Raw genomic sequence first — 26503 nt, 5'->3', positions numbered from 1 at the left:
CTGGGCATCCCCTGCACACCGTGCCCTCCGGCTCGGCTGCTAACAGGGCCATGGGTGTTGGAGGAGTGGAGATAGGAAAGCAGAGGGGTGATGCACAGAACTTCAGGGATGAATGTTAATTGTTGCAGGTTGACAGATCACGATCTGGGGTGTAAGAAAGCTCAGCAGTGGTCTGGGCAGGGTCAGGGCTGTCACAGGCACATGAAGGCCTGGAGCTGTCTGAGGGAACTGCTGATGGGGAAAACACAGACATGCTGAATCCAAGGTTGACTTGCATCCAAATTCATCTTTAATCTCAGATCAGCTTTAGCATCAGATAGAAAACCAATTTAGTTGTGTGTGCCAAGGGCCAAGGCTCCATCAGGCATTATCCCAACCCTTCCCTGGCTGCTCAGGGCAACATTTCATGGATCTGGGAGGATTGCTGCACACCACTGACACACAGTGCAGTTACAAAGGGGATACTGTGTCTGCCTGTGTTACATTCTTAACAATTCTGTTCTAGCTGGTCACTGAGATAGAGAACATGAGGCACAGAATCATTGAGATCCACCAGGAGATCTTTAACCACAATGAACATGAAGTCAGTAAGAGGTGGACGTTTGAGGAAGCGGTAAGTTGGGCTTTGTGGGAGCCAACGTGAGCAAGAGGTTTGGACACGAGACTGGGAGCTGGGAATTGTGTGCAACTGTTGGGCCTTAGCTTAAACTGCTGGGAGGCTTTGAACAGACTCAGTTGGAACAGAGTTTCACTTCTCTGCCACTTTTCCTGTGAAGAGGCAGCTGTGAGCTGATTTAGAAACCTTTAAGTGGTGTTTGGAAAGAGGCAATGTGGAGTATTGTTTACTGAGCCAGTAAGTCCTGTGAGTTAGTGCTGCCTCATTCTTCTGGGGTGTTGCACAGTCGTAAGGGGATGAAGTGATTCCAATTGAAAGGTAAGCCTGTGCTAAAAGGAGAATGGAATTTGTATGGTTTTGTGTTTTAACATTACACACTTAACCCTGAAATCAGGCAACTTTTGTTTTCCAGCAGTAACCATCTCAACATGTACCTCCTACATGTAATATATTAAAAATAATTAATTAAACTAATCATTTCATCACAGCAAATATACAACTTTTTAGATTTAAGCTGGATTACATTTGAAAAAAACAACCTGAGGTTTTCATCCTCAGTCTTTATGTTCTTCCTGACAAACATGGTTCTTGTTTTAAATTTACTTTCTGTTTTAAAGAGTACATTGCATTACCCAGTTGGGACAGATTTACAGAGACTCCTTAATGTGTCAGGTGATGTCAGAACTGGGGGGTGGTTTACTACATTTGGTTGGACTGGGCCAGATGCCTCATTAGCCCCAGGAAGTCCAAACCACAGTAGGGATCCCATCATGAGTGACTTGTGTGCCAGTTCCCTGTGCAGAGGGGAGCAGAGCAGGCAGAGCGTGTCCTGAGGTTCCTGCCTTGGGGAACCTTGAGCTACAAATTTGTGGAACCTGGGAGAAAGCTAAAACTGGGCTTAGGGCAGGACATGTGTGAGAAGCTGGGTGTCCTCTTGCTCCTGGCCACAAGCAGTGCTTCCCTACCAAGAGAGCAGCTGCTCTGCAGCACCGACGTGCTGCGTCTGTGGGGAGCTGGAAATGGAAGGTTCAGTGTGTCTGTAAAGGACAGAAGTGAGGTGGGTGAGCAGAGATGTCACCAAAGGTTTGGGGACAGCTCAGACCTGTTTTATTTAGCAGGAGCAAGGTGCCTGTGAGCTGGTCAAAATGGCAAGAGAGTGTTGGGTTCTGTAGCAAAGGTCAGCGAGGAGCAGGAAGGGGGGATTGGCTTTAAATTTCAGGTGGCCCTGAAGAACTCGATGTTTCTCCTTGGTTTTTGTAAGTCCTTCATCCATTTGTGTGGGTTTGGATCTGGGAGGGGATTGCAGTGCAGGAGAGACATAATCAGGTGAAATTAAAGATGGTGAGGAAGAGCCAAGGATCTGTGGCAGGGTGCCAGACAAAGCCATTTAAATTCAAGCAGAGCAGTGTTTAAATTGTCTGTTCTGGGCTCTGTCCCACCGTTGTAGCCATCAATGACAACATGATCTTGCCAAACTCATGGGCTTGGCATAACCAGCTTGACATAAATGTTGAATGGGAAGTTCAGTTCAGTGCTCTGTCCTTTCTTGTCATGATTCTCAGCCTGGTTTTGGGTTTGATTTGTGGGCTGGATGTGTGACAGTGCTTCACTTGTATGGGTGGCCATGGAGAATATTCACTGTTGTTTATAATGCACTGTTACAGGTTGGCAAGGGATGACCCACTTGGGGTTCTTTCCCAGCACCTGTAAACCCTGCCACTCAAAAAGCTTTCTAGGAAAGCAGTGTTCCAGTGGGCTGTCCCTGTCAGTGAATCCCTGGGTCCATGCTGGGTGACCCTGGTGTGAGCAGCTGGTGGGGTGTCATTGGAGCCCTGAGCATTAGCTGGTGTTGGCTGAGGGCTGTGTGGCTGTCGGCTGTGTGAGTGCCCCTGTGTGTGTCCCTAAGTCACCTGTTGGTCCTGTGACTCTTGCAGATCAAGAGGCCTTACTTTCATGTAAAACCTCTGGAGAAAATTCAGCTGAAAAACTGGAAAGAGTACTTAGAGTTTGAGATAGAGAATGGCACTCACGAGCGAGTCGTGGTCCTCTTTGAGAGATGTGTCATTTCATGTGCCCTCTATGAGGACTTCTGGATCAAGGTAAGGGAAGCAGCTCACAGCTGTCCTGAGTGCACACCTGACCTGGTGACTAACCCTTGTACCCTGTGGAACGTTGTTCATCTATAACTATATCTGTTGCATTAGGAGATGGTCTGCTTGCAACCAGATTTGACTGCTGCATTTGCCAACTGCGTTGCCTCTCTACGTCCTTCCTTACAGAAACTAGTCTAGTGGTTCCATAAAGGTGCTGAATGGGTTTAAACAAAAGAATTTTATCGTTCTGGCATGTTTTTAGAGGCAAATGCAAGCTTTAAATTGGGCTGTCTCTGCTCTGTTTCCAACTCTAGTATGCCAAATACATGGAGAACCACAGCATTGAGGGCGTGAGGCACGTGTACAGCAGGGCCTGCACCATCCACCTGCCCAAGAAGCCCATGGTGCACATGCTGTGGGCGGCCTTCGAGGAGCAGCAGGGTAAGGGCAGCCTCAGCCTGGGCAGGGGGGCTGCTGCTGGCAGCCTCTGGGGTCTCTCGTGTCTGAAACCATCTCTGCTGGTGTTGCAGGCAACATTGAGGAGGCCAGGAGGATCCTGAAGACCTTTGAGGAGTGTATCCTGGGGCTGGCCATGATCCGCCTGCGCAGGGTGAGCCTGGAGCGCAGGCACGGCAACATGGAGGAGGCCGAGCTCCTGCTGGAGGACGCTGTCAGGAACGCCAAGTCCATCACTGAGGCCTCCTTCTATGCCATCAAACTGGCCAGGCACCTCTTCAAAGTGCAGAAGAACCTGCCAAAGGCAAGAAAAGTGCTGTCAGAAGCCATAGAACTTGACAAAGTATGTGTTCCCTCTTGCTGTCTTACCAAAAACCCAACCCACCCTGCTGCTTTTCTCTCTTTCTGAACCATGTTTTAAAATCATGGCAACGGTGATGACAGGAGTTGTAGCTGTATGTAATGTCCCATTACTGCATGGAGACAACAGTCCCTCTAAACTGATGTTGCCACATTCCCAAATCTGAAGTTTGCACTCTTTTTCTCCCATCAGAAGCACAATGTGCTTCATCCCTTCATCTTCCTCCTTAGAGTCTTAGCTGTTGTCAGTGTGTTCACCTCTCAGGGTGAACAGGATTGGTGTGGGCAGTACTGGGGGTGGGTTTGTGTGAGCACAGGAATACCTGGCACTGCAGGTGCTGTGAGCAAAGTGCCAGCCCTGGGTTTGTGCTGTAGATCACCTCTGGTTGTCTGTGACACAAACCAGCCCAGGGGGGAAGGGAAAACTCTTTAGTGCCTGTCATTGTGTGTATTTGTGCTGTGGGGGTTGTGGTGTGTGACTGGTGACACACACTGAGTGTGGAATACCTGCTGGGCCAGGGGTGCACCTTCTGACACACCCTTTGCACAGGAAAACACCAAACTGTACCTGAACCTGCTGGAGATGGAGTACAGTGGGGACCTGAAGCAGAACGAGGAGAACATCCTGAGCTGCTTTGACAAGGCTGTCCATGGAGCCTTGTCTATCAAAATGAGGATCACCTTCTCCCAGAGAAAAGTGGAGTTCCTGGAAGATTTTGGGTCTGATGTGAACAAGTAAGTTGTGCTGTGTGCAGTGGGGTCTCAGAGACAGTGCTGGGAGGAGCTGGGCAGGGGTGGCTTGGTGGTGTCTCTTAAATGGTTTCCTTTGTGCTCTTGGCTAAGGAACAGTGGCTTTTCTAAACCAAATTCCAGGTTTTAAATAGGAATAGATTTTTTAATAGGAATAGATTTTTAAACAGGAATCTCTTTTCAGAAAATTATCCCTTGTTTTCTGAAATGCTCAACACCTCACAGAGCAAAGTCTTGCTGCCTGTTAGGTCTTACTGTAGTTTCCCCTTGCTAAGCCCTGTGAAGGGAGGTGCTCCCCAAAGAGGAGGTGACATGTCTGTGACACAGGTGTCATTTGAGACTGTTCCCTGGGAGCTGCTGCTTGAGGCTTCCAAAACTGCCCTGGTGGGATTTTTCTGTGTTCAGCCCTATTTACACTTATGTGGGAGGACACACCAGCAATGCATGTTTTTAGTTCAACACTATGTATACATTTTCCTCTGTAAAACAAGCTCCTGTTTTTATTTACATTTTGCAGCTCAGTAACTCCTCAGGACTAACCATGAGTTAAGTTTTTCTGCTCTCTATGTTTTTAACAGCATCTGTCCTTAAATCCTGCTGCCTCTGCATGGCAGCCACTCACTGCAGGTTTGGGATCTGGGACAGGCCAGACCCAGTGAGCTTTGCAGCTCCCCAATAACCCCAGAGCACAGAATGAGCACGAGACACTGTTTTCACCCAGAGCAGTATTGACAGAAGCAGCAGGTTTTGTGGGGAAATCTGGATGCAGCAGAGGAAAGGATATCTGACTATTTGTGGGAATTTCAGCCAGGACTGTTTTTTGCAGCACTGAACATACTTGTTCTTCCCATGCTGGATGGCAAAAGGCTGCAGGTGCTGCTCTGGGATTGGAATAGTTTTACACAATACTAATTTCTGGTGTTGAAATGTTGATTCCCAAATCTCAGTCCTGCTGTGGATCGTCAGCAGGCACTGAAGGAGCAGCAGAATCACAAGTAACTTCTGGAAAACTCCTCTATAAAAGACTTTCATAAAAACTGCATCAAGTGTGAGGAACGTTGAGCAAGTTGGGAATTTGAGCTGCTGTGGAATCAAACTGAGCCTTTTGGCTTTCCCATCTCGTGGTGGATCACTCCTTGAAATTTGTGGTGGGGTTTGGTTTAGAATGTTGTACTTCTACAGTTTGAAGCAGAGATTTTAAGCTGATTGCTCAGGGGGTGGGAAATGTTGTGATGACAGTGGTGAGCAGGGTTTGATCCCCCTGTCCCCCCAGGCTCCTGGATGCTTATGATGAACACCAGGCACTGCTGAAGGAGCAGGAGACGCTGAAGAGACGGGCAGAGAACGGGTAGGGGGGACAACCCTGGGGACAGGACACACTGGGACAGCCCTGGGGACAGGACACACTGGGACAGCCCTGGGGACAGGACACACTGGGACAGCCCTGGGGACACACTGGGACAGTCCTGGGGACACACTGGGACAGCCCTGGGGACAGGACACACTGGGACAGCCCTGGGGACAGGACACACTGGGACAGCCCTGGGGACAACACACACACTGTGACACCCCTGGGAACACACACACGCCCCCCGGGCTGCAGCTGGGACACAGCAATGTGGGAGTGCTCTGGAAGAGTCCAGGGAACAGCCTCAGACACCAGGGGGGTTATTTAGTCTCTGTTCCTGCACCAGTGGGGTTAAAGCCTCAAAATACCTGTATATCCATTCAAAATCACTTTTTAAATCATTTAAAGTGTGCGCTAATTAGAACTGTACTGCTGGATTAAATATTCACAGAATCATGGAGTGGCTTGGGTGGGAAGGGACCTTAAAGCTCATCCAGTGCCACCCCTGCCATGGGCAGGGACACCTTCCACTGGCCCAGGCTGCTCCAAGCCCCGTCCAACCTGGCCTTGGACACTTCCAGGGATGGAAACATTTATTGGAAAATAACTTTTTGAGTTGCATTTCACAGGAGAGCTAAACAGGGCTGGTAAATAACTGGGTCTCTGAGCAGAAACCTGCGTTGCTGTCCCAGTGGGGGGACCAGGACAGTTTAAACCCAGGCTGTTCTGAGGCACCCCTGCCCTTCCCTAAACAATCCCATGTCCCTGCTTGGACAGGGCGCCCAGCTGGGAAATGCTGTTTAATGTGATGTAACACTTCTCACACGGAGACTTCCCCAGAGTTTATCCAGGATGCCAATTCCAAGCTGTTATTCCCCCCCAGCTCCGAGGAGCCGGACGAGAAGAAGATGCTGGCGGAGGACCCGGCCCTGGCGTCGGCGCAGCTGATGGACGGGGACATGCAGGTGAACCAGGCGGCCTACAACTACAACGCCTGGTACCAGGTACACGGCAGCGGGGCTGGCACGGGGTCTGCTGCCAGGGCAGGGACAGCCCAGGGGGACATGGAGCTCGCTGTTCCTCCATGGCATGGCAGCTTGGAATAGAATGGTTGAGGTTGGACCAACCACCCCCAGCACGGCCACGGCCACCACTAACCCACGGCCTCACGTGCCACATCCACGTGTCTTTTAGATCCATGGGAGTTGTGTTGAAGTGGTTTAGTGAAAACTGGTGTTTAGACTGGGCAGAGCAGGGATGGAGCTGAGGCACAAACCACCAGCCCCTGGGGTAGCTGTGGTTTGGGAATGGATTGGATGCCTAAATCCCATCGAGGTCCAGTGCTCTTCCCAGAGTCTCATCCAGCTGGGAAGCTGTCCAGCACTAGGCAGGAAAAACGCCCCAAATGTTCACACACAGAACTGCAGGAATGGCAGACATGGAGCTGTGCCAGGGCAGGGTCAGGTTGGATCTCAGGACAAGGTTCTTCCCCCAGAGGGTGGTTGGCACTGCCCAGGCTCCCCAGGGCAGTGGGCACGGCCCCAAGGCTGCCAGAGCTCCAGGAGGGTTTGTTTGATCCTCTGGGGCACAGGGGGGGATTGTTGGGGTGTCCTGGATGATCCTTGGGGGTCCCTTCCAGCTCAGGGTATTCCATGATCACTGTGATCACAGATCCCTGCCTTCCACACCCAGCTCCAGGAAGCAGACAGGCCCCTCCTGGGGGAGCGGGGCCGCTGTCCCTCATTCCCAAGGGTGCTGTGCCCAGCTGGGAGCAGTGGGAGCTGTGTGGGGTGGTCGGTGCTGGCTCAGGGACACGGGCTGAGCCCCTCCCGCTGTGTTTGCAGTACAACTACCAGAACGCCTGGAACTACGGACAGTATTACCACACCACCTGAGCCTGTTCACTGTGCTGCAGATCGACAGAGATGGAATAAAAAAAGATATATTTTTCTAACTTTGGGCTGTGAAAGAACTGTTGTGCCACCTGCTGCGGGTCCTCTGCATGTGACCCGAGCTGCTGCTCACGGGGTACGTGTGAAGAGTTGTGTGCTGGTAACCGATAAATGGTCTCTGTACAATTCTCATTTACCATAAATGCGTTTTTTTAATTCCCTGCACTAATTTATGGAGCTTTCGGAGGAATTCCCGTTGGTCCCACGATTCCATGGATTGGGTGGGTGAAGCTGGGGCCCTTTGGGTTGGTTTTGCCCCAGAGCTGGAGCCAAGGCCGTCCTGCTCCCACCCCAACTGCCTCCACAGCTTTCCCAAGCCGGGCACTGTGGTGGGATTGACCCCGGAGCGGGGCTGGAGGCCTTGGCAGAGCTGTGGGGTCAGGAATTCACCCGTGGGACAAAACCCCCTTGGTTCTTTTCTAAAAAGCACAAACTGTGTTTGGGATGGTTTTTGTATTTGGAGTTTTTCATGTACACGGTGTGAGCAAAACTTTGTTCATTTTGATCAAAGTGATCATTCCCATTTTTGTAATAAAAGCAAGGAATTCAGCTGTGCTCTGAGCCTTCTTGGATTGCCTGGGTGGTCGAGCCAGGAGTAGGAACACGTGGTGTTCCGAGGAAGGGCTGTGGCACAGGGATGCCCTGGGAATGCCTGGATCTCGGGGAGCAGAGTGCCTGACACTGGTGTTGATACCTCTGAAGAGGAGTGGGAATGCTGTGGAATTCCACAGGATCCCTGTGGCCCTGCAGCCCTCCCAGGGGAGGGTGGGGGAGCTCAGACACAAAGAAGGGACGGCACTGAGGGTACAAACTGGTTTAGTGGTGTCACTGTACAGAGGGGCAGGGACAGGCTGGAACTGGATCCCCGACTTCCAAGGCCTGTCCCTGGGTTCCCAGCAGCAGAGGGAATTCACTCCTCACTCAATGTCCACCAGCTCCACTTCAAAGAAGAGCTTTGCGTTCGGGGGGATCCTGGGGGGGCACGTTAAGGAAGCCAAAACCACCCCAAATCCTCCAGCTCCCCCATCCCCCCCTGGGCAGGGAGTCACAGCCGCTCTCCCGTGTCCCTGGGATGTCACTGACCTTGGGACATCCTGGATCCAGCACTGGGCTGGATCCTGCACTGCTGCCCAGCACGAGCTGTCAGGGACACGCAGGGCCAGTTCCACAGATGCACCTCCACTAACACACCCTGCTCCTCATTCCCTAAGCCTGGTCTCCAGGTCTGGGAGTCTGTCCTGCTGTGCTGCAGGGGACAACAGTGTCCAGGCAGCCCTTGGGATTACAGGATTCCAGCAGCAGGGAACAACTTCTTCCTCCCAAAGCACTGGGAAAAAGGAACATGAATGTGTAAAACACTGCAGGATCCCCCCTCCATCCCGTACTCCCATTGTATCCCAGAACCAGATTTAACTGCTGTTACCCTACAGGTAACTCCTCCTGCTTCCCCACTCCACTGGTTTGTATCCCTGTCACTAATAAGCATTTGGAAGCTCAGCTGGATTAAAAATGCAGGTGGAAAACAGAAGCAAGTTCTCCCTGCACAAGGTTTAGTTGCAAACAAAAGGACAACCCACCCTCCAAGTGCACTGAATTTCCTCAGAGTGGGAATATTCTGAGCCTGCTGTAATGAGTGAACCCCCCCATTACATCCCTGTCCCAGCACTTCCCCCCCCCCAGCATTCCCAGGTTTCTGTACAAGGATACTTGGCATCGGGCTGCCCCTTCTTCCCGTAGGCCCACTCGGGCTCGATTTCCAGCTGGGCCTTCTCTCCTTTGCTCATGGTCAGCAGGGCTTCATCCCACTGCAAGGACAGCACAGCAGGGAGTCACAACAGCTGCACTTCCCAGCCTTTCCATGTGCTCCCAGGGATTCCCACCAATCCCACACCTCCAGGAGCCCAGGCTGCTCCCAGCCCCGTCCAGCCTGGCCTCGCACAGTGCCAGGGATGGGGCAGCCCAGCCTCCCTGGCAGCCTGGATCAGTGCATCAGTTCCTTCAAGGCTGTTCCAAACCCGGATCCCTCCCCAGGACTCGCTCCCTTCCCAGTGTCCCCACGAGCGGCTCCTGCAGCGCCAGATCCCGGCTCAGGGAGAGGCTCAGGGACACACGGATAAACCTGGACAGCTGCAGCTCCTGCAGTGCTGGACACAGGCCAGGGACACTGCCCCCTTCCCAGTCCCGGCCCTCAGAAAGGCCTTTTTCCTGCTCCTGGAGCAAAGGAGGCTCAGGAGGGTCCTTCTGGCTCTGCAACCCCCTGACAGGAGGGGGGAGCTGAGGGGGTCGGGCTCTGCTCCCAGGGAACAAGGGACAGGAGAGGAATCCCGGCAGCCTCAGAGCAGACTGACAGGAGCAGGAGGCTGGGCTTGTCCCAGGGAAAACAGAGTCTTTTCCACATGCTGCTACCCAGGGGAATGACTCAGGATAATGGGACATCCTGCCCGTGTAAACCCTTGCAAGCTGCATTTTTACGAGGAACAGAACAGCAGCTCAAAAACTGCACCCCGGTCATAAATCACAGGGAAGGAAACTCCTTTGGAATTCTGAGGGAGCTGTCAATGCTGTACTTACACCTCGGATCACTTTTCCTACGCCAACCTTGAAACTCAAGGGCTTGGCTGCTTTTTTCTTCTTTGAGCCTGGAAGAGAGTTTTGTGTTGCTTTGCTTTACCATCACTCCAGCACACACCACACTGCTGTCTACAATTATAAATACATACGAGAAATAAATATACATTCTTATCGTTTTATTATATTATTTTTTTAGTGTTTATGTTATTATAACATAACATTATTTTAATATTCAGCGCTGTGTACCAAAGCCTTCGTTCACTGTTCAAGCTGCACCAAGAGCTAAAGCTGATGAGCATCTTTCAAACCCCAAAGACTCATTTCTGAATTAATAAAGGTGACAGTACAAGTCACAAACACATTAAGGAACCAGAAGTCAATAGGGAACATGAAACAAGTACAAGGAGTCCCAGACAGCATTCCATTGACTCTGGAATACTGTTCCTCTGAGTGTGGGACACTCTGGAAAAGCCTTTCTAGTACTGCAGGATTTCATACTCCTGATCTGTCACAAAAACACCAGAGTACTCAAATCCCTCTCATTCCAGTGCCTCCAGGTTTAAGGATATATTAGAGAAGGACACCAAGATGTTTATTTAGAGAAACTCAGGACACTGCTGGTGCTCGAGTTCATCTCTCCCCTCAAGTATTTTCAGCCCTGATTAACTCCCTGCTTTTCACATTCCCGGGCCTGGAGAATGCCAGAAGGGAGGGCTGGCAGGATGCAGCAGTGTCACTTGACACCAGCCAGTCCTAAAATACTGCCCTGCCTTACCTCATGGAAAATCAGGATCCGGGAGGGGGCTCAGGGACATCCCGGCAGCTCAACAACAAAGCAGTTTGTCAGGAATCCCACAGGGACACTTCCAGAGGCAAACACCTGCCCAGATCTGCTCAAGGAGCCCAGTTAATGCACTCTACGAGCGCCTGCAGCAAACCCCAAACAGTTTCTCTGTGCACCCATCTGTGTATGACCTTACTTGATTGAATATTGGTATCGAAGACTGTCCCGTCCTGCAGCTTTCCCGTGTACCAGCAGTGCACAGTGTCTCCTTTCTTCGGGAAGTTGGTTTTATCACCCTTCTTTAAAATGGATTTTGTATACTTTGGTGGCCCCTGAGGTTGTAAAAATAAGCGTTGTGACTGGTGGGTTAAATAGCTTCAGATCAACTATGTTCGAGATGGAACAAGCACTTAGTTTAAGGCATCAAAGAAGATATGCAGTGAGTGAAGGGTGTGTTCGTGTGTAACTGCAGGGCTGCAATGGATGGGGAAAATGCAGCAGACTAAAGTTAAGGCAGGGTGCAAACACCAGAGCTCTTGCTGTAACCAGGTCTTTGGAGAATCCTGGGTTGGAAGGGATCCACACGGATCATCCAGGCCAATCCCTGGACACCCCAGGACACCCCAAGAGTCACACCCTGTGCCTGAGAGGATCATCCAAATGCTCCTGGAGCTCTGCCAGCCTTAGGGCCGTGCCCACTGCCCTGGGGAGCCTGTTCAGTGCCCCACCACCCTCTGGGGGAAGAACCTTTCCCTGATACCCAGCCTAACCCCTCATCCTGAGACAGGGGACGTGGTTAATTTGGTTTCCCGCACGACAAACACGAGGTGGGAGTGTCGCACAAACCTCCTCCGCAGCCTCCTCAGCCTTCACCGCCTTCCCCTTGGCCTCCTCCGCCTTGGCCGGCTTCGCCTTCTCCGCCGCCTTCTCCGCGCCGTCCGTGCCCTTGAACCGCTGAGTGGGGAGGATGAAGAGCCACATCCATCAACCACCAACACCCACAGGACCACCCCCGGCTCCGTTCCCCCCTCCTCGTCCCCTCACCTGCGTGTGGAAAAGCTGCGTGTAAGCCGCGATGAGCTGCTCCTTATTCGCCGTCTTCGCCACGTTCTTCACCTGCCCCAGCAGCTTGTGCTCCGCCAGGAACTGCCAGACACACGAGTGCCAGCCGTGGAACACACCCCTCTCCAAAGGCGCGCAGTACGCGCTCCAAACTATTTAGATTTCCCCGCGAACTCACCGCCTGCGCCGCGTGCTCCTGCAGGAATTTGATGATCTCCTTCTTGGCCAGCGCCTCGCTCCGCAGCTCCTCCGCGCTCCAGGGCTGCGCCGGACCCGCGGCCGCCGCCATTTTCCCACCCGCCTCCTACTCCTCCTCCGAAGAGGAGGGCTGGGAAGCGACCCAGGAGGGAGGAGGGGAGGGCCGGGATAAACGCCCAGGGGGAAGGGGAGGGCCGGGAGGCGCCTCCAGACCCTCCCCTCGGCCCTCGGGCGGAGGCTTCTGAGGAGGTTTGAGGCGGCCGCGCTGAGGGAGGGACAAAATGGCGCCGCCTCAGGCAAAGGGGGGAACGCCCTGAGGGAGAAGCGAGGCGGGAGGAGCAGCGGGATTTACCTCAGGCTTGGCGGCCGCTCGAGGGGGAAAGGGCGGGCCAGGAACCCGCCGAGGGCGAAGGGGAGGGACGAGAGGCGGCCAAGCCGCCTCCCGTCCCTCCCCTTCGCCCTCGGCGGCGTTTTCAAGCGACGGCGTTGAGGAAGCGACAAAATGGCGGCGGGCGCGCCGCTCCCTGAGGGAGGATGAGCGGCGGGCGGCAGCGCACCTTGCCTCAGGTCTGGCGGGCGCCTGAGGGTAAAACCGAAGAGGAGGCCGCGGACAACGACAGCGACGATGACTTGCTGCTGGCAGCCGCCGCCGCGGCGGACCCCGTGCCCGTGGAGGGTTTCAGCGAGGCGGCGGGATCCATATGGATCTACCCCACCAACCTGCCGGTGCGGCCGTACCAGGAGCGCATGGCGGGCGCCGCGCTGCTGGCCAACACCCTCGTGTGCCTGCCCACGGGGCTGGGCAAGACCTTCGTGGCTGCTGTGGTCATGTATAACTTCTACCGCTGGTTCCCCTCCGGGAAGGTGCTGTTCCTCGCCCCGACCAAGCCGCTGGTGGCTCAGCAGATGGAGGCGTGTGCCCGAGTCATGGGCATCCCGGCGCGGGACATGGCGGAGATGACAGGTACGGGCTACGGCGACATCCTGGAGGGCAGAGTGTGAAGAGATGCAGCGGAGGGGGGGAATAAAGAGATGTTTGAAAGAGTAAACCGTTGGTTTTGCAGTAGTTAAAGCCCCAGGTCGCCCGTGTAAAGGGTGGTGGAGCGCTGCGGTGCAGCCCTGTGGGTCGCAGCCTGCGGGTGTTCACACACAATGTGCTCTGCGTGAAGCTTAAGCCAAAGAATAATGGCTCTTTTTTTCCTGTGTTTTTGCTTTTCCCTCCTCTTTCCCCCTTCCTTTTGTCCTTTCCCACCCCCGCTTCCTTTTCCCTTCCCACATTCCCGTTTATCCCTTCCCCTCCCTCCCCTTTCCCTTTTCCCCTCTTTTTCCTTCTTCCCCATTTTAATAAAGTTTTTGCAGACCCCCCCGAGCTGCAGCTTATTGCTCACTGCAGCAATAGCCTTAAGCTGTTTTTAGGCACAAACCTTTCCCGGAGGTGCTGTAGGTGAGGTTTAGGGCTGTGGGGCATCTTGAGCTTCCCAGCCTTCATTTCCATCGTTCTGGATTTAGTGTTTTAATGCAATAAATTCATCCTCGTTGTTGTATTCAGTGAGGGTGGGGAGGCCCTGGCCCAGGTTGCCCAGAGAAGCTGTGGCTGCCCCTGGATCCCTGGAAGTGTCCAAGGCCAGGTTGGAGCAACCTGGGCCGGTGGAAGGTGTCCCTGCCCATGGAAGTGTTTGGAATAAGATGGTTTTTAAGGTCCCTTCCAACCCAAACCAGTCTGGGATTCCCAGTGTCTGCCAGCCCTGCTGGCTTCTACTGTCCTTCTCAGCTCACGAGCTGTGTTTTACTCTGAGCAGAACAGCTCCCTGATGTTATTTCCTTTATTTCCAGGAGGAACCCAAGCTCTGGGCCGCCGGGAACTGTGGAACACCAAGAGAGTCCTTTTCCTTACCCCTCAGATAATGGTCAATGACCTTTCTCGTGGCACCTGTCCCGCTGGGGACATTAAATGTTTGGTTATTGACGAAGCCCACAAAGCCCTTGGGAATCATGCCTACTGCCAGGTAATGCTGGAGACACCCCTTTTTCTCTCCCAGTGACAAAAACCCCGGAGTCACTTCAGGATCTCCATAAAGTGTCACTGTCACTGCTGTGGGGAGGTTGTTCCTGAGGTCCTTAACTTTGAAAGAGATCAAACACTCCTGTACATTGTCAGTGCCTTGTTTTTAAGTAATACCTGTAAGGTATTTTTTTTGTGCCTGAATTAAATTGTAATTTAATTAATCGTAATTGTTTCAAAATGTCTTTTTGACTGAGGCAATTAAAAAAAAAAGCGTGGGCTCTTTTTGTAAGGTTTTTTAACTGAGTAAAATCAGTTCAAGTTTTGTTTTTAAAACTGAGGTTTGTGTTGATCAACAAAGACTTTGTTGAATATCCTGGGTTAATCTCATAGCAGTGGGTGATGTCAAAAGTAAATTTTATATACTGGAGAAGTTGAGTGGAATATGTGTATAATACCTGTGGAGTTCAGATTTCATGGGACTTATTATCCATGATTTACTTTTTTTAAAAGAGTTGTTCTTCAGACTTCTTGGCAGTTCTCCCGAGTTAGTGTGCTGTTAACCTTTCTGTTAAATCAAGTGAGAAATCATTTCATAATTTACCAAGGTTGTTCTTGGTACACTTCCAGGATGTCCCATCCCTTGAAGTGCTCCAGTGCAGGTTGTACGAGGCTTGGAGCAACGTGGGATAGTGGGAGGTGTCCCTGCCCATGGCAGGGGGTGGGATGGGTGATCCTTAATGTCCCTGCCCACCCAAACCCTACCACGATTCTGTGATTGAATATTTTCAGAGTGTTTTGTTAAGCTTTTCCTTCTTGGTGGGTATTTTCCTTGATATAGTTTGTGTAAGGAAATAATCTCCTTCAAAGGTATTAACAGCAACTTCCCTGTTGGTAGGTTGTGAGGGAGCTGAGCAAATACACGAGCCAGTTTCGGGTCCTGGCCCTGAGTGCCACACCAGGCAGTGACACCAAGGTGAGCCAACCCCGCCTGTGTGCTTCAGACAATCACATGGGAGTAGAAACTGGGTTTAATGCCAGTTTGAACACTGTGCAAGGTACTGAAGTATGTTACAGTTCCACATCAAAACTGAATTTATTTGCAGTCTTGGCTCTTGGCTTGAGGTGTCTAAGTGGAGAGCCTTTTGTTTTCCCTCATGGGCAGTGGGTACCTTTTCCTTACAAATGTATTCAAGCCCTGCTAAACTATGGGAATAGTAATTTTTCTTTTTTTGCCTCTCTGCCAGGCTGTGCAGCAGGTTATCTCCAACTTACTGATCGCTCGGATAGAGGTGTGTGCTGAGGATTCCCCAGAAATCCAGCCTTATTCTCACGAGAGACAAGTGGAAAAAATTGTGGTGCCACTTGGGGAAGAGCTGGTAGGAATTCAGAACACTTACATCCAGGTGAGTTTGGTTTTGCTTTGTTGGTCACTGGCCAGTGACAGGAAATACATGAATGTCTCTGCCTAACTTGCTGTAGAGCATAAAAGCAACACCTTCCTATGCAGTTAACTTTGAGCACAAGGCAAAGAAAAAACATGGTCTCAACTCCACTGTGACCTTAAAAAGCTCAAGTAAAAAACTGAGAATGGAATTACTTTCCTTATCCTTCTTCAGGAGTCTTTGCAGAATTGGCACCAGACTTAAACTGAGGGTTTCTGCATTTGGCTGAATTTAGTAGGATTAAAGTATTCAGATGTTGGGAATGCCTTATGAAGTCTGTATGTGGATTTTCTGAAACATTTTCTGTGTTAGAGAATATTCTTTAGGGTTTTAAGTCATCTGTAAGTGTAATTAGTTCTCTTGATTATTTTTGGTCTTTTTTTGTTTGTTTGTTTGGGGTTTTTTTTGTTGTGTTTTGTTTGTGGGTTTGTGTTTTTTTGGGGGTTGGTTGATTTTCTTTTCTTATTATTCTGAGAGCTTTCTCCTTTTTCTTTTTTTTCCCTTCCATGTTCAAATATGGAAGAGATTTTCAGGCAAATGGTGTTACATAAGATACAGCTTTGAAAAGTTCAAAATGTGTGCTCTGTGTTTGGCAAGAGGCATTAAAAACCCTGGGATTAATTTAGTATCAGACTGTTGGCCTCAGAGTGTGGTTTTGCTTAAACTTTAATGATCTTGGTGTAGTCATGTGGAGACCACTGGCAGGCAAACCTGTGAGTGCATCAGCTGTTTTCAAACCAGTGACCTGAGAGCTATTTAAATGAGGAAGTTCCCCTCATAAGCTTCAAAGGGAAACTTTAAAGGTGGTTTTGCATCACTGCAGGTGCCTCTGAGTGCTCTGGTGAGTGCAGGGATTTATTTTGAGGTGCTTCACTTGAGATTTGTTTGGCTGCACAGCCCTTGCCTGAGTTGGCACTGTGGCTTCAGTGGCTACTGTTTCCTTGCTTTGATGTGGTATTTGCATTTGAATTGCTCCTGATTTTCCTAGAAGGTACAGTTTGTACCAACGCAGGGGGTGTGAAGGGATGGTTTGTGTTGTCTGGACAAGCCAAGCCTTAGCCTTGGAGGCCTCAGCACTCTGGGAAGTGGTTCCTGTTCCTCAGTTTCTCAAAGTGACCATTTCCAATCTGGGGCTGAGGTGGCTTTGGTAAAATCACCCCAGCAGCTTGTGCCTCCTGCTGCTCCCACCCTGCTCCAGGAGTGAGAGCCAGGGCTGCTCTGCACAGGGAAATCAGGATCTTGAGTGCTGACAGACAGGACCAGTAAACAGGACAGGTCAGTGGGGATGAAGGGCAGTGTCAAACAGCACAGTGCACCAATGCCACAGAAACTCTGTTTATGTGTGTTTACATACAGTAAGCAAGGCCCTGAGTATCACAATAGCTGGAATAAACATTTTAGGCACTAATGCTTGTTTGGAAAATACACAGTATGCAGGACAACACTCATCTGTTAAGGCTACATCGTTTAATCTTCCAAAAATGGGGGTGAATGCTGTTTTATTACCTCCTTTGGACAGGGGAGATCTAACAGCTTCAAATTAAAAATGAAAATCCACGAGTGGCTTCCAAAGGAGAGCCACGGATGGATAATAAAATACCTGTTCCCAGGTGGTCATTCTTGACATGATGTTTTGAAATTGGAGTCATAGTAATGTTTGCTTGGCATTCACTGGTGTAACAACTAAATAAACCTTGTTGTGTGCCAGTTAAAGCTGGGATTCTTGGTCCCTGTGCTCAGGAGGGCCAGTTACAGCCCCGTTCCACAGCCATAAAGTGTATCTTCAAGTGGGAGGTGAAGTAGTTTTTTTTCTCAGCAGCAGAAGCCATCTAACACGAGTCAAAATAAATAAATCCTATGTGGGAGTTCACAGTGTGCCAGAACCAGCGGGAAGGCTTGGCTGCAGTGGGAGATCAGCACACTCAGACACTGCTCCTGTCTCGGGGACAGGGAGGTTTGTGGGACCAGGAGTCACAGCAGGGCTTGGGCTGCCCGTGGGAAGGGACACCAGACACAGCAAGTGCTTTTTGCAGCAGAGGTTGAAAATGTAAACTGTGTACAAACTGCTGCTGTATGGGGGGAGGATTTCACTGCTTCCAAGGACTGTTCAGCATCTGTTGTGTCAAAGCAGTAAGATAATTTCCCTAAGTGGCAAAAGCAATCAGATTGCAGAAACCTCTTTAATTTGGCATAAAATCTTGCCAAAGGGGAAAATTACTTGTATTTCCTCTTTTAAAAGTCTTGGCAGGGGAGGGGGTTGAGGACCAAAACCTTCCTCCCTGGGCCCTCTCTTCAACTGAACTTTTAAAAGCTTTGTATTGTTTTCTATTTGCTAAGAGCTTTTAGTTTAATGCTGGCTGGCATTTTTTAATTTTCCTTTTCCCAGGCTGAGATCCTTCATTGCATTTTTGTTGGTTTGGGTTTTTTTTTTCCTCCCCATGAGGACTGTTGGTTTGTTTGTGTTAAAACTAAGGCTTTTCTCCCTCTTTTGATTTTCTTTTTCCATTTTCCCCCTCTCCTTGCTGTGTCCCAAGGAACCTCCATGCCCAGCAAGCACCAGAGGGCACCTTGGTCCCACATAAGCCAGGGCCAGCTGCACTCTGATCCTGCTGCTCAGGGAGAGGCTTTGGGTTAAGCTTAAAGCCAGTGGGAACAGGAGGCTTCAGGTTCTTCCAGAAGTACTCCATAAATCCATGCCTGGAGTTATTTTTTCACTCTGCTGGGACTTAGCAGCCACTGGCTCTGGTTGCTGGTCTGTAGGTTGTGATTAAAGAGGACAAAAGCTCTGTTTAAACCTCAGATCCTGCAATCAATAAATAATGCTGGTGATATACTCAATAAATTTTATATAAAAAGACACTTACTTCTATTAAGCATGAACTCTGCCTTCATATCAGTAGGGGGAGACATTCAGGAGGGATTTTTTGAGAGCAAAACTGTTTGCTCCCCCAGTTCTAAAGTGCAGTAGGTGCCCTTGGACCGTGTGAAACAGTGGCAATGCTGCCCTGAGCCCTTCTGCCAGGCGGGCAGCTGTCTGCCTGCAGGGTTACCCTGGGGGTGAAGGGCAAAAGAAACCAGAAGCTGGATATTAGGAAGAAAAAATTCTCTCACAGTGAGGGTGGTCAGACTGCAGCAGGGCCCAGAGGGGCTGTGGGCTCCTCATCCCTGGAGCTGCTCGAACTCCAGGCACGGGAGAGCCAGAGCAGCCAGCTCTGCCTGGCCCTTCTCTCTGCAGAGGTCACTTCTAGCTGGGACTTTTAATGTGATTCTGTGAATGTTTGTGTCAGTTATTACATTGATGGTGTGGCAAAAGGACTGAACAAATTAATTACCTCGCTGCAGTGTTTTAGCATCCAGCAAAGTCGTGAGAAAAAAGTGTTCTGAAAACTGGAGTTAAAAATAACCAGTGGCTGTTTAGGAATGCCAGAGACAGTCACGGGATTCCTGGGAGTGTGGGATTAAGGTAACCTGTAACTCTTGCTATCAAAACTTCAGTGAGCATTAGGACTGTGGTGCCTTTTTGGTCTCTTCTCCAGACTAAAAGTCCTTTGGTTGGGTGCTCTGTGAGGTAAGCATTAGGAATTTGTGTCACGGATGAGGACATCCAAAGCAGTTGGCATTGGCCTACTCTGACTCCTTGGGTCAATCCCAGGGGGCTAAATCTGGTAGTTCCCTTCAGGAACTATGACCTGGACATTCTTTTTCTGCATGTTGAGGTGGGTTTGGTGTGTTCCCACTGGCTGCCCCAGCGGGGTCTTTGTGCAGCACCGGGTGCCCAGAGCAGGAGCTCCAGGGTCTCCCCAGGGACCATCCCAAGCCACAAGCAGTCTAGGGATGCCAGCAAGTGGATGAGGGGAGAGGTCTCTGCCTGTCTTACCCTGTAAACAAAAGATAAGGTCAACTAACTTATAAAGTGCTAAAACCCTCATTAAAATTGTGTAGAGACTGTCCAAGGTGACAGAGGGGACTGTGTTGGGGTGACCTGGGCGTGGTGACTGAGCTGGGGGATTGCCTCCCTACAGGGGCTCAAAGCCCCGCTGCTGAACTCTCTGGGGTGGGGCACCTAGTGTGTGGGTGAGCTGGGAGCTGTGCCTGGGGGAGCTGTGCCTGCGGGAGCTGTGCCTGGGGGAGCTGTGCCTGGGGGAGCAGGGCAGCAGGGGCGGCTCAGGGCCGCTGCAGGAACCAGATCTCGTTGTGGCGGTTGGCGGCGGCGGGGTTGGTGTAGCCGGCGATGATGAAGGTGTCCTGCAGGCACAGCTCGGGGCTCTCCAGGATGGCTGCCAGCACACTGATCTCTCTCATGATTGAGTCTTCGTTGGTGATGCCCCTGAAGCTCCTGCAACAATCAGCTTCACGTCAGGTTCTTTTTAACATCCAGGTTTTCTGGAGCCTTCTAAATGATTTGGCTGTGTGTCACCAGTGATGCTGTGGTAGGTCTTAGCTTTGTCCCTGCCATGTCAGATGCTTTGCTCCCAACTACACAGAACAGCCTGATGCTGTTTTATCACTCATTTACAGATGCATCAGTATACCAGTTAATTCATGGGATCGTGGAATATCCCAAGTTGGAATGGACCCCCAAGGACCATCCAGTCCAACCCCTGGCCCTGCCCAGGACACCCCAGCAATCCCACCCTGTGCCCCAGAGGATCATCCAAACTCTCCTGGAGCTCTGGCAGCCTTGGGGCCGTGCCCACTGCCCTGGGGAGCCTGGGCAGTGCCAACCACCCTCTGGGGGAACAACCTTTGTCTCATATAAATTGCCCATTATTTCCAGGCAGCTTTTACAAGTTTTACCACTCGCTACCTTTTATAACTTGGTTTAAAAGGCGTGCCATGCCCGGATTGAGAGCTGCCCGTGTTGCCAGGGCAGAGCCTGCCATGCCTGACCTGCTGTAGACGATGGTGGAAGGCCACTCCTCGATGCTGATGTCCGAGTCGAAGGGGTGCGGGGGCTCGTCCTGCAGCACCTCGGGCAGGTAGTAGGCGACTGTCACCGCCTGGGTCATGGCCGACTGCGACTCGTCGGTGTGCACGATGGTCACGATGGGGATGGTGATGCCCAGGTACAGCCCTGGGGGACACAGGGGTTGTAGGAGTGTTTATGTGCCGTGCTGGGCTGCTGAACTCACGCTGAGTCCTACAAACCCCCCAGGGTTACTAACGGGATGTTTTAGGCACTGGGGCCGGGTATTCCAAGTTGGAAGCAGCAGTGAGGCCCTGGCACAGGTTGCCCAGAGAAGCTGTGGCTGCCCCTGGAAATGTCCCAGGCCAGGTTGGACGGGGCTTGGAGCAACCTGGGATAGTGGAAGGTGTCCCTGCCCATGGCAGGGGGTGGCACTGGGTGAGCTTTAAGGTCCCTGCCAACCCAAACCATTCCATGATTTCTGTGATCCTTCTGGAAAGGCTAGAGCCAGGGGGGTGGATTTGGGAAAGCTAATAAAAGCCCCCTCCCCAATTAGGGAACTAAGTGCCTAAATCTAACTGTATAAGTGCAGTGCAGAATGGTGGTGCCCATTACCTGAGGAGTTCTGCTCACAGATGTACCTCATGAGCTTCATGAAGCCCAGGCAGATGCTCTGCTCGTACTGTTTCTCCTTCATTTTTATGCAGGCCCACTTGGCCTTCCCGTACTGCCTCTTTTCATAGAGCAGATCTCCCAGCTGCAGTCACAAAGGGAAGGATTTAGGATTTCAGTATCAGCAGCTAGAAACCCCCCACAGACAAATACACCTTTAGCACCAGAGCAACTGCATCTTTTGTCAGCTGTCAGGGATGTGATCTTGAAAGGAACATGAATTTCACTCCTTCCTCAATATATCCACATATACCCATCCTTTATTCAGTATAAACACAGGAAGGGATATGCTGCTGACCTTGGACCACAGCTTATTTCAGCAGATTTCTGGGTAGTTCCCCTTCAAAATAAGGAACTGACATTTCTTGGGACTGTATTAACCATTTATTTGCAATTAACACTGAACAACCTTATTTTTTAGCTGCATTTGTTACAGTAGGTACTGAGAATTTGCTTTTCATTGCAACATAAAACAGTCAGGAGTCCCCAACTGTTCAGATGAAACATGCTCCAATTATGATATTTATAAATGTGACTTATTATTTACAAGAAATGTGACAAAAAGTCTTCATGGGTGGTTAGTAAAGGTTTTCTGGGTTTACTGATTTAAGGTGAGACCCTTGTTTGCACATTTCCTGAGCTGGAAGCAATTTGCTCCCATCCATTTGAGATTTTTATTAGAGGAGGAGATGGGTTTGCAAATTGCTGCTTTGTTTGGTAATGATCTGTGAGACAAAAGTACATCTTTGGTTTGAAATTCAGATATTAATCTCTTTCAAGTACTCTTTGCTAAGGTTTTATTCACATGACTGTGCAAAGGAGCTGATTTAAAGAACCAATTTAAATGAAGAAGATGGGCATTTTATTTCAAATGTCAAAATATGGGATGTTTTTCGTTAAATCAGTTATAAAATGTCACAAAGGCTGTAATTCTTGGCTATCTTCTGAGTTGCCTGAGAGTTTTTACTTTACAAAAAGGAAAAGTCACTTGTTAAAGGGGTGAGATGTTCCAAATGAAATGAGTTAAACAGTTACAGTGCTTTGCACTTGGGGTGCAAAAAAACCAGTTAGAAATCCTGACTGGTTAAAGGGTTGGCTAAGGAGCCAGATTTGTGGGAATGCTGAGTGGTTAAAGGGTTGGATAAGGAGCCAGATTTCTGGAAATCCTAACTGGTTTAAAAGGTTTGATAAGGGGCCATATTTGTGGGAATGCTGAGTGGTTAAAGGGTTGGATAAGGGGCCATATTTGTGGGAATCCTGAGTGGTTAAAGGGTTGGCTAAGGAGCCAGGTTTGTGGGAATCCTGACTGGTTAAAGGGTTGGCTAAGGAGCCAGGTTGTGGGAATCCCAAGTGGTGAAAGGGTTGGCTAAGGAGCCAGGTTTGTGGGAATGCTGACTGGTGGAAGGGTTGGCTAAGGAGCCAGGTTTGTGGGAATGCTGAGTGGTGGAAGGGTTGGCTAAGGAGCCAGGTTTGTGGGAATGCTGAGTGGTGGAAGGGTTGGCTAAGGAGCCAGGTTTGTGGCAGTGAGGTGTGAGTGCCCAGCCCAGCTGGGAGGGCAGCAGTACCTTTTCCTTGCGCTGGATCAGGGTGAAGGGGATGGTCTGTCTCTCCTGGGGGTTGTTATTCCTGGTCAGCTGCTGGATTGGCTCTGCCATGTCTGCAACACAAGGACACAGATCCCACTTCAGACTTAAAGATGCAAAAATTAGACTGAGATGTGTTGATTCCTTCTCTTAGTTAAGCTCTGGGGACTTTGGAACCAATTTCGTTTGCTCTTCACTAGGAAAGGAAAGAACTTCTCTTAGGAAAGGTTCCCTGGCTCCTGCCTCTGCACCCTTAGGAAAAGGTCTCCCTCTCCCACTCCTCATATTTGCAATTCCCCAAGTTTTCTGGGCCAGTTTCTGGCTCTGTGCAGGTGACATCCCCAGCTCTGGTAACTCTCCTGGTGTTGGAATCCTGTGGATCCACACGAGGTAAATTGGCTTGGCTGCTCCTGGTCACAGGCTCAAGGGAATAGTGCTGTGGAGACTCATTTCCTACAGGTGTTTAATGTCTAATATTTTACCTTAGAGTCTGATGTTTGTGCATTTACTTTTTGTATCTACCTATATCTCTCTATAGAGATAAAAATATAAGTATTAATAGTTCTTAAAAGAAGTAAAATGCATCTCTTTGGTACCTCTCTGTTTCAGTGCATTATTAGTCAGGACATATGTTGAGTGCAAGGCCTGTGTTGTTGCTGTTTCCAGCCCAGCTCCAGGGGATAAAAGGAACAAATAAATGATAGTTCCATAAATAAAACTGGCATTTTCTAGGACTTCTGTTCTCCTACAGTTCAGCCATTTCAGCGTGGTTGGATTAGGTGTATTTGTAACTGTGGTTGTCCTGACATCAATCCTGGCTGAAGTTCCTAAATAAACTCTGCTTAGGGGTTGATCCCTGACAGACAGGCTTGGAAGCTGTGGATATAAGGTTAGTCTGAGGTATGGGAAGCCTCTCTTCCAGAGGACTTGGTCCCTTGCCTTCCAAAGCTGAAGTGAGAAAGGCATTTGTGTGCTTTGATAGAGGATTAGAAATTCAGTTTTCTGTGCTTTGAAAGCCTGGGTGTGGATTTCTGCCCTGCTCCCTCATGGGTGTGCTGGACATGCAGGAAAAGGACACATTCCAGCTGGAAGAGCTCTCTTCCTGGGTGTTTTAAGTGCCTCAGGATCTTAAGTGGAAAAGGCAGGATAATGGGGGAAGAGAGCATTATCCATGTTTCAGGGAAAAGGAGAATTAAGATGCAGGAGAATTAACTTGGCCGAGGTCACTTGGTAAATCTGTAGCTGAGCTGGGAATCAAAGCTCCATGTCCTGACATCCAGTGCAGGGCTTTAGCTTTAAGACTATTTGGAACAGTAAAGATCTTTAAACAAAGGGGAGGGAAAAAATAAAGGTGAGGAAGCTACATTAGAGATAATTTGAAACATTTTTTTTAAGTATGTAACTGAGAAACATTAAAAATGTAACTAATAACTGACATATAAAATTGATCTCTTTGGAGGCTGAGGAAAAAGTAAAAAGTACATTAGCCTTCAGCACTTAATTTTCCAAGAATTAGGAAGCATTTTAGGACTCAAGAAAAGTTAACTCTATTTTTAGATCACTTTGCTGATAAATGGGTGGGCTGTACTTTTTCCCTCCATAAGAATGCACAGGATAGGGATTGCAGTTAAAGTCCTTCTGGGAGTTTTCTCCCTCAGCTGGTGAATTTGTGCCTCCTGTTGCCTGGGTGTGGAGGGCTCTGCCTGCCCGGGGCCAGGCTGGCAGGGAGCAGTGGGACAGGAAAGCTGGGTTTGCTGCAGTCAGGGCTGCAGGGACCCCAAGGCCCACCCAGCCCAACCCCTGTCCCTGCCCAGGACACCCCAACAATCCCCCCCTGTGCCCCAGAGGATCATCCAAACCCTCCTGGAGCTCTGGCAGCCTTGGGGCCGTGCCCACTGCCCTGGGGAGCCTGGGCAGTGCCAACCACCCTCTGGGGGAAGAACCTTTCCCTGAGATCCAACCTGACCCTGCCCTGGCACAGCTCCAGCCATTCCCTGGGTGCTGTCCCTGTCACAGGGAGCAGAGAGTGAAGAGAGGTGGCCTCTCCCAGTGCCAGGGGATTCCTCCTCCTGGAAAGTCACCTCCATTGCCTCCACAGGGCCCTGGGCAGGACCTGAACAAAGACCTTCTGTTACTCTGGATTACTTTTTATAACATTTGCTGAGTGTCACAGAGCAACCCTTCTATAACACAGCAAGTGGAATGTGGTCAAATGCTGCTTTGGATGTATTTCCTGGGCTCTGTATCCTTCCTGGTGGACCTTAGGAATTTCAGTGCAGGGGTTCACAATGTATCACACCACCAGGGAATTCTGTGGGAAGGAGTTTGCTGCTGCTCTAAAGGAGCCCTTTGGCCTCCAGCTGTTGATGCTGCACTCGGGGTGTTAAATGGGGATCTCCCTCCTCTCCCCCTCCCTCCTGCCCTGTGGATTTGATGTGCTGATTCCAGACACAACCCCGGGGCTGCTGGAGTGTGTGTTGAAACTATGGGATGGCACTGCTGGCACAGGGCATCCAGAGACCCCTCTGAGGGCACTGAGAACAAGGCAAGGCAGAGAACTCTGTTCAGACTCATCTTACCCTTCTTTTAGCATGTTAATTTTCAGTGTTAAACCACTACGAAGTTAAGATGAGACTTCAAGGTACGAATTGAAAAGGAGCTTGGACTCTCTTTGCTGCACTGAATTACAGAAGAGTTGTTAAATAGCAATAATTTCATTTTGTCTAGAGCAGTCTGTTGTTCAGGGTTTTCTGGTTCCCACCGTGGGGAAGGACAGCAGAGATGGTTCAGATCTCTCTGATTCTCTGAGCAGTTACAGTTTCTGGTTGAGCTGAATTTGCAGTGATCTGCTGCTTGTTTGGAGTTACCTGACTTGTTACAGTCTTTCTTAAAATTGAAAATGAGCAATTTGTGACTAAGATAAGCCTGGGAGGCTCGCTGTCAAAAAAGCAAAGTTGATCCTTTTACTTGTTTACCCTGTACCATCTTTAAATACAACCATCTTTTTTGAAGCACTGACAGGAGCTATTACAAACAAGAATGCTTTTGCAGGTAGCAAATATTCAATATTTAATTAGGACTGCAAACTCGCCTTGATGCTTTTCAGTAGGAATAGGTCACCCCGGTGCCGCTACAGCTCTGGGAACCTCTGCATCGCCCCGGGCGAAGCTTTAGCTCTCTTAGTCCCGGACTCGGGGTGTCCCAGAAGCTGCCCGGGTGCTCTGGCCGTGCCCTGTGCTGTCTCCGCGCTCCCAGCCCGCTCTGCAGGGCCGGTCCCGCCCGCCCGCTCCGGAGCAGCCCGGCTCCCTCCCGCTCCCTAAGCGGCTTATCCCGCTTACCGCGGGGCACGTCCACCTGGTGCCCCCTGCCCACGCTCTGCCAGTAGCTCAGCAGCCGCTCCTGCTCCTCGTCGTCCGTGCGCTCGGCCGCCTCCTCCTCCAGGGAGCTGCCGTGGCTGTGGTACGCCGAGTCGGGGCTCTCCTCCAGCCCGTCCAGCTCCTCCAGCGTGATCGCCGCGGGCCCCGCGCCGCCCATGCGGCACCCGCCCGTCTCCATGGCCTCAGCCGGGATGGCACCGCTGCCAGCGCCCGCGGCTTTATCAGGGGATCGCCCTGCCCGCGGATTTGGGGGCGGGAGCGCCCGCCTCTGCCCGCCCAGCGCCGGGGCAGGGCCGCCCGGGCGGTGCGGGGATGGAGGGAGGGAGAA

The 26503-nt window shown here is 50.6% G+C and overlaps 4 protein-coding genes and 1 non-coding gene across 16 annotated transcripts in view; 3 read left to right on the top strand and 2 right to left on the bottom strand.

Moving 5' to 3' along the window:
* Window positions 1-7744, top strand: part of PRPF39 (pre-mRNA processing factor 39) — a 14581-nt gene extending 6837 nt beyond the window's left edge. For all 4 annotated transcript variants that reach the window (XM_027667330.1, XM_027667333.1, XM_027667332.1 and 1 more), the window contains 8 exons: window positions 506-613; window positions 2551-2715; window positions 3024-3150; window positions 3240-3508; window positions 4076-4260; window positions 5549-5623; window positions 6507-6627; window positions 7468-7744. In XM_027667330.1, coding sequence (XP_027523131.1) covers window positions 506-613; window positions 2551-2715; window positions 3024-3150; window positions 3240-3508; window positions 4076-4260; window positions 5549-5623; window positions 6507-6627; window positions 7468-7518 — 1101 coding nt within the window. In that variant the 3' untranslated portion in view covers window positions 7519-7744. The remainder of the gene's footprint in view (window positions 1-505; window positions 614-2550; window positions 2716-3023; window positions 3151-3239; window positions 3509-4075; window positions 4261-5548; window positions 5624-6506; window positions 6628-7467) is intronic.
* On the top strand, window positions 3592-3677 carry LOC113958795. The gene has a single exon (XR_003531627.1). It is a non-coding gene; the product is annotated as a small nucleolar RNA SNORD127 (small nucleolar RNA).
* On the bottom strand, window positions 7708-12604 carry FKBP3 (FKBP prolyl isomerase 3). Its single transcript, XM_027667337.1, has 7 exons — window positions 12171-12604; window positions 11975-12076; window positions 11777-11884; window positions 11127-11262; window positions 10147-10214; window positions 9283-9380; window positions 7708-8547 (listed from the first exon to the last, which is right to left on the bottom strand). Exons 1-7 carry the CDS (start codon window positions 12279-12281, stop codon window positions 8493-8495), a joined length of 678 nt encoding a protein of 225 aa, XP_027523138.1. The 5' UTR covers window positions 12282-12604; the 3' UTR covers window positions 7708-8492.
* Window positions 12605-12657: 53 nt separating this feature from the next.
* The window catches only part of FANCM (FA complementation group M), a 51717-nt gene continuing 37871 nt past the window's right edge, over window positions 12658-26503 (top strand). For all 9 annotated transcript variants that reach the window (XR_003531617.1, XM_027667326.1, XM_027667320.1 and 6 more), the window contains exons 1-4: window positions 12658-13154; window positions 14024-14196; window positions 15091-15168; window positions 15440-15598. Coding sequence is in view for 8 of the 9 variants with exons in the window: in XM_027667326.1 (XP_027523127.1) it covers window positions 12725-13154; window positions 14024-14196; window positions 15091-15168; window positions 15440-15598 (840 nt within the window). In the remaining variant the exon portion in view is untranslated. The remainder of the gene's footprint in view (window positions 13155-14023; window positions 14197-15090; window positions 15169-15439; window positions 15599-26503) is intronic.
* On the bottom strand, window positions 19790-26351 carry LOC113958785 (heme-binding protein 1-like). Its single transcript, XM_027667336.1, has 5 exons — window positions 26137-26351; window positions 22781-22872; window positions 21159-21300; window positions 20528-20711; window positions 19790-19973 (listed from the first exon to the last, which is right to left on the bottom strand). The coding sequence occupies exons 1-5, from the start codon at window positions 26330-26332 to the stop codon at window positions 19802-19804; spliced, it is 786 nt and encodes a 261-aa protein (XP_027523137.1). The 5' UTR covers window positions 26333-26351; the 3' UTR covers window positions 19790-19801.

The sequence above is a fragment of the Corapipo altera genome, unplaced genomic scaffold (genome assembly GCF_003945725.1).
Source record: "Corapipo altera isolate COAL_440 unplaced genomic scaffold, ASM394572v1 190, whole genome shotgun sequence".
Classification (NCBI taxonomy): domain Eukaryota; kingdom Metazoa; phylum Chordata; class Aves; order Passeriformes; family Pipridae; genus Corapipo; species Corapipo altera.
This window is presented reverse-complemented; position numbering and strand designations above follow the sequence as displayed.

Bases quoted from the DNA above. Each gene is read 5' to 3' on its own strand.
- FKBP3 (XM_027667337.1), bottom strand. From the start codon at position 12,281: ATGGCGGCGGCCGCGGGTCCGGCGCAGCCCTGGAGCGCGGAGGAGCTG. The intron at 12,077-12,170 runs GTGAGTTCGCGG...TGTGTCTGGCAG, and splicing joins AGGAGCACGCGGCGCAGGCG to TTCCTGGCGGAGCACAAGCT. The intron at 9,381-10,146 runs GTAAGTACAGCA...CTGTCCTTGCAG, and splicing joins TAGGAAAAGTGATCCGAGGT to TGGGATGAAGCCCTGCTGAC.
- LOC113958785 (XM_027667336.1), bottom strand. From the start codon at position 26,332: ATGGGCGGCGCGGGGCCCGCGGCGATCACGCTGGAGGAGCTGGACGGG. The intron at 22,873-26,136 runs GTAAGCGGGATA...CTTGTGTTGCAG, and splicing joins CCAGGTGGACGTGCCCCGCG to ACATGGCAGAGCCAATCCAG. The intron at 21,301-22,780 runs GTACTGCTGCCC...TTGTGACTGCAG, and splicing joins TGATCCAGCGCAAGGAAAAG to CTGGGAGATCTGCTCTATGA.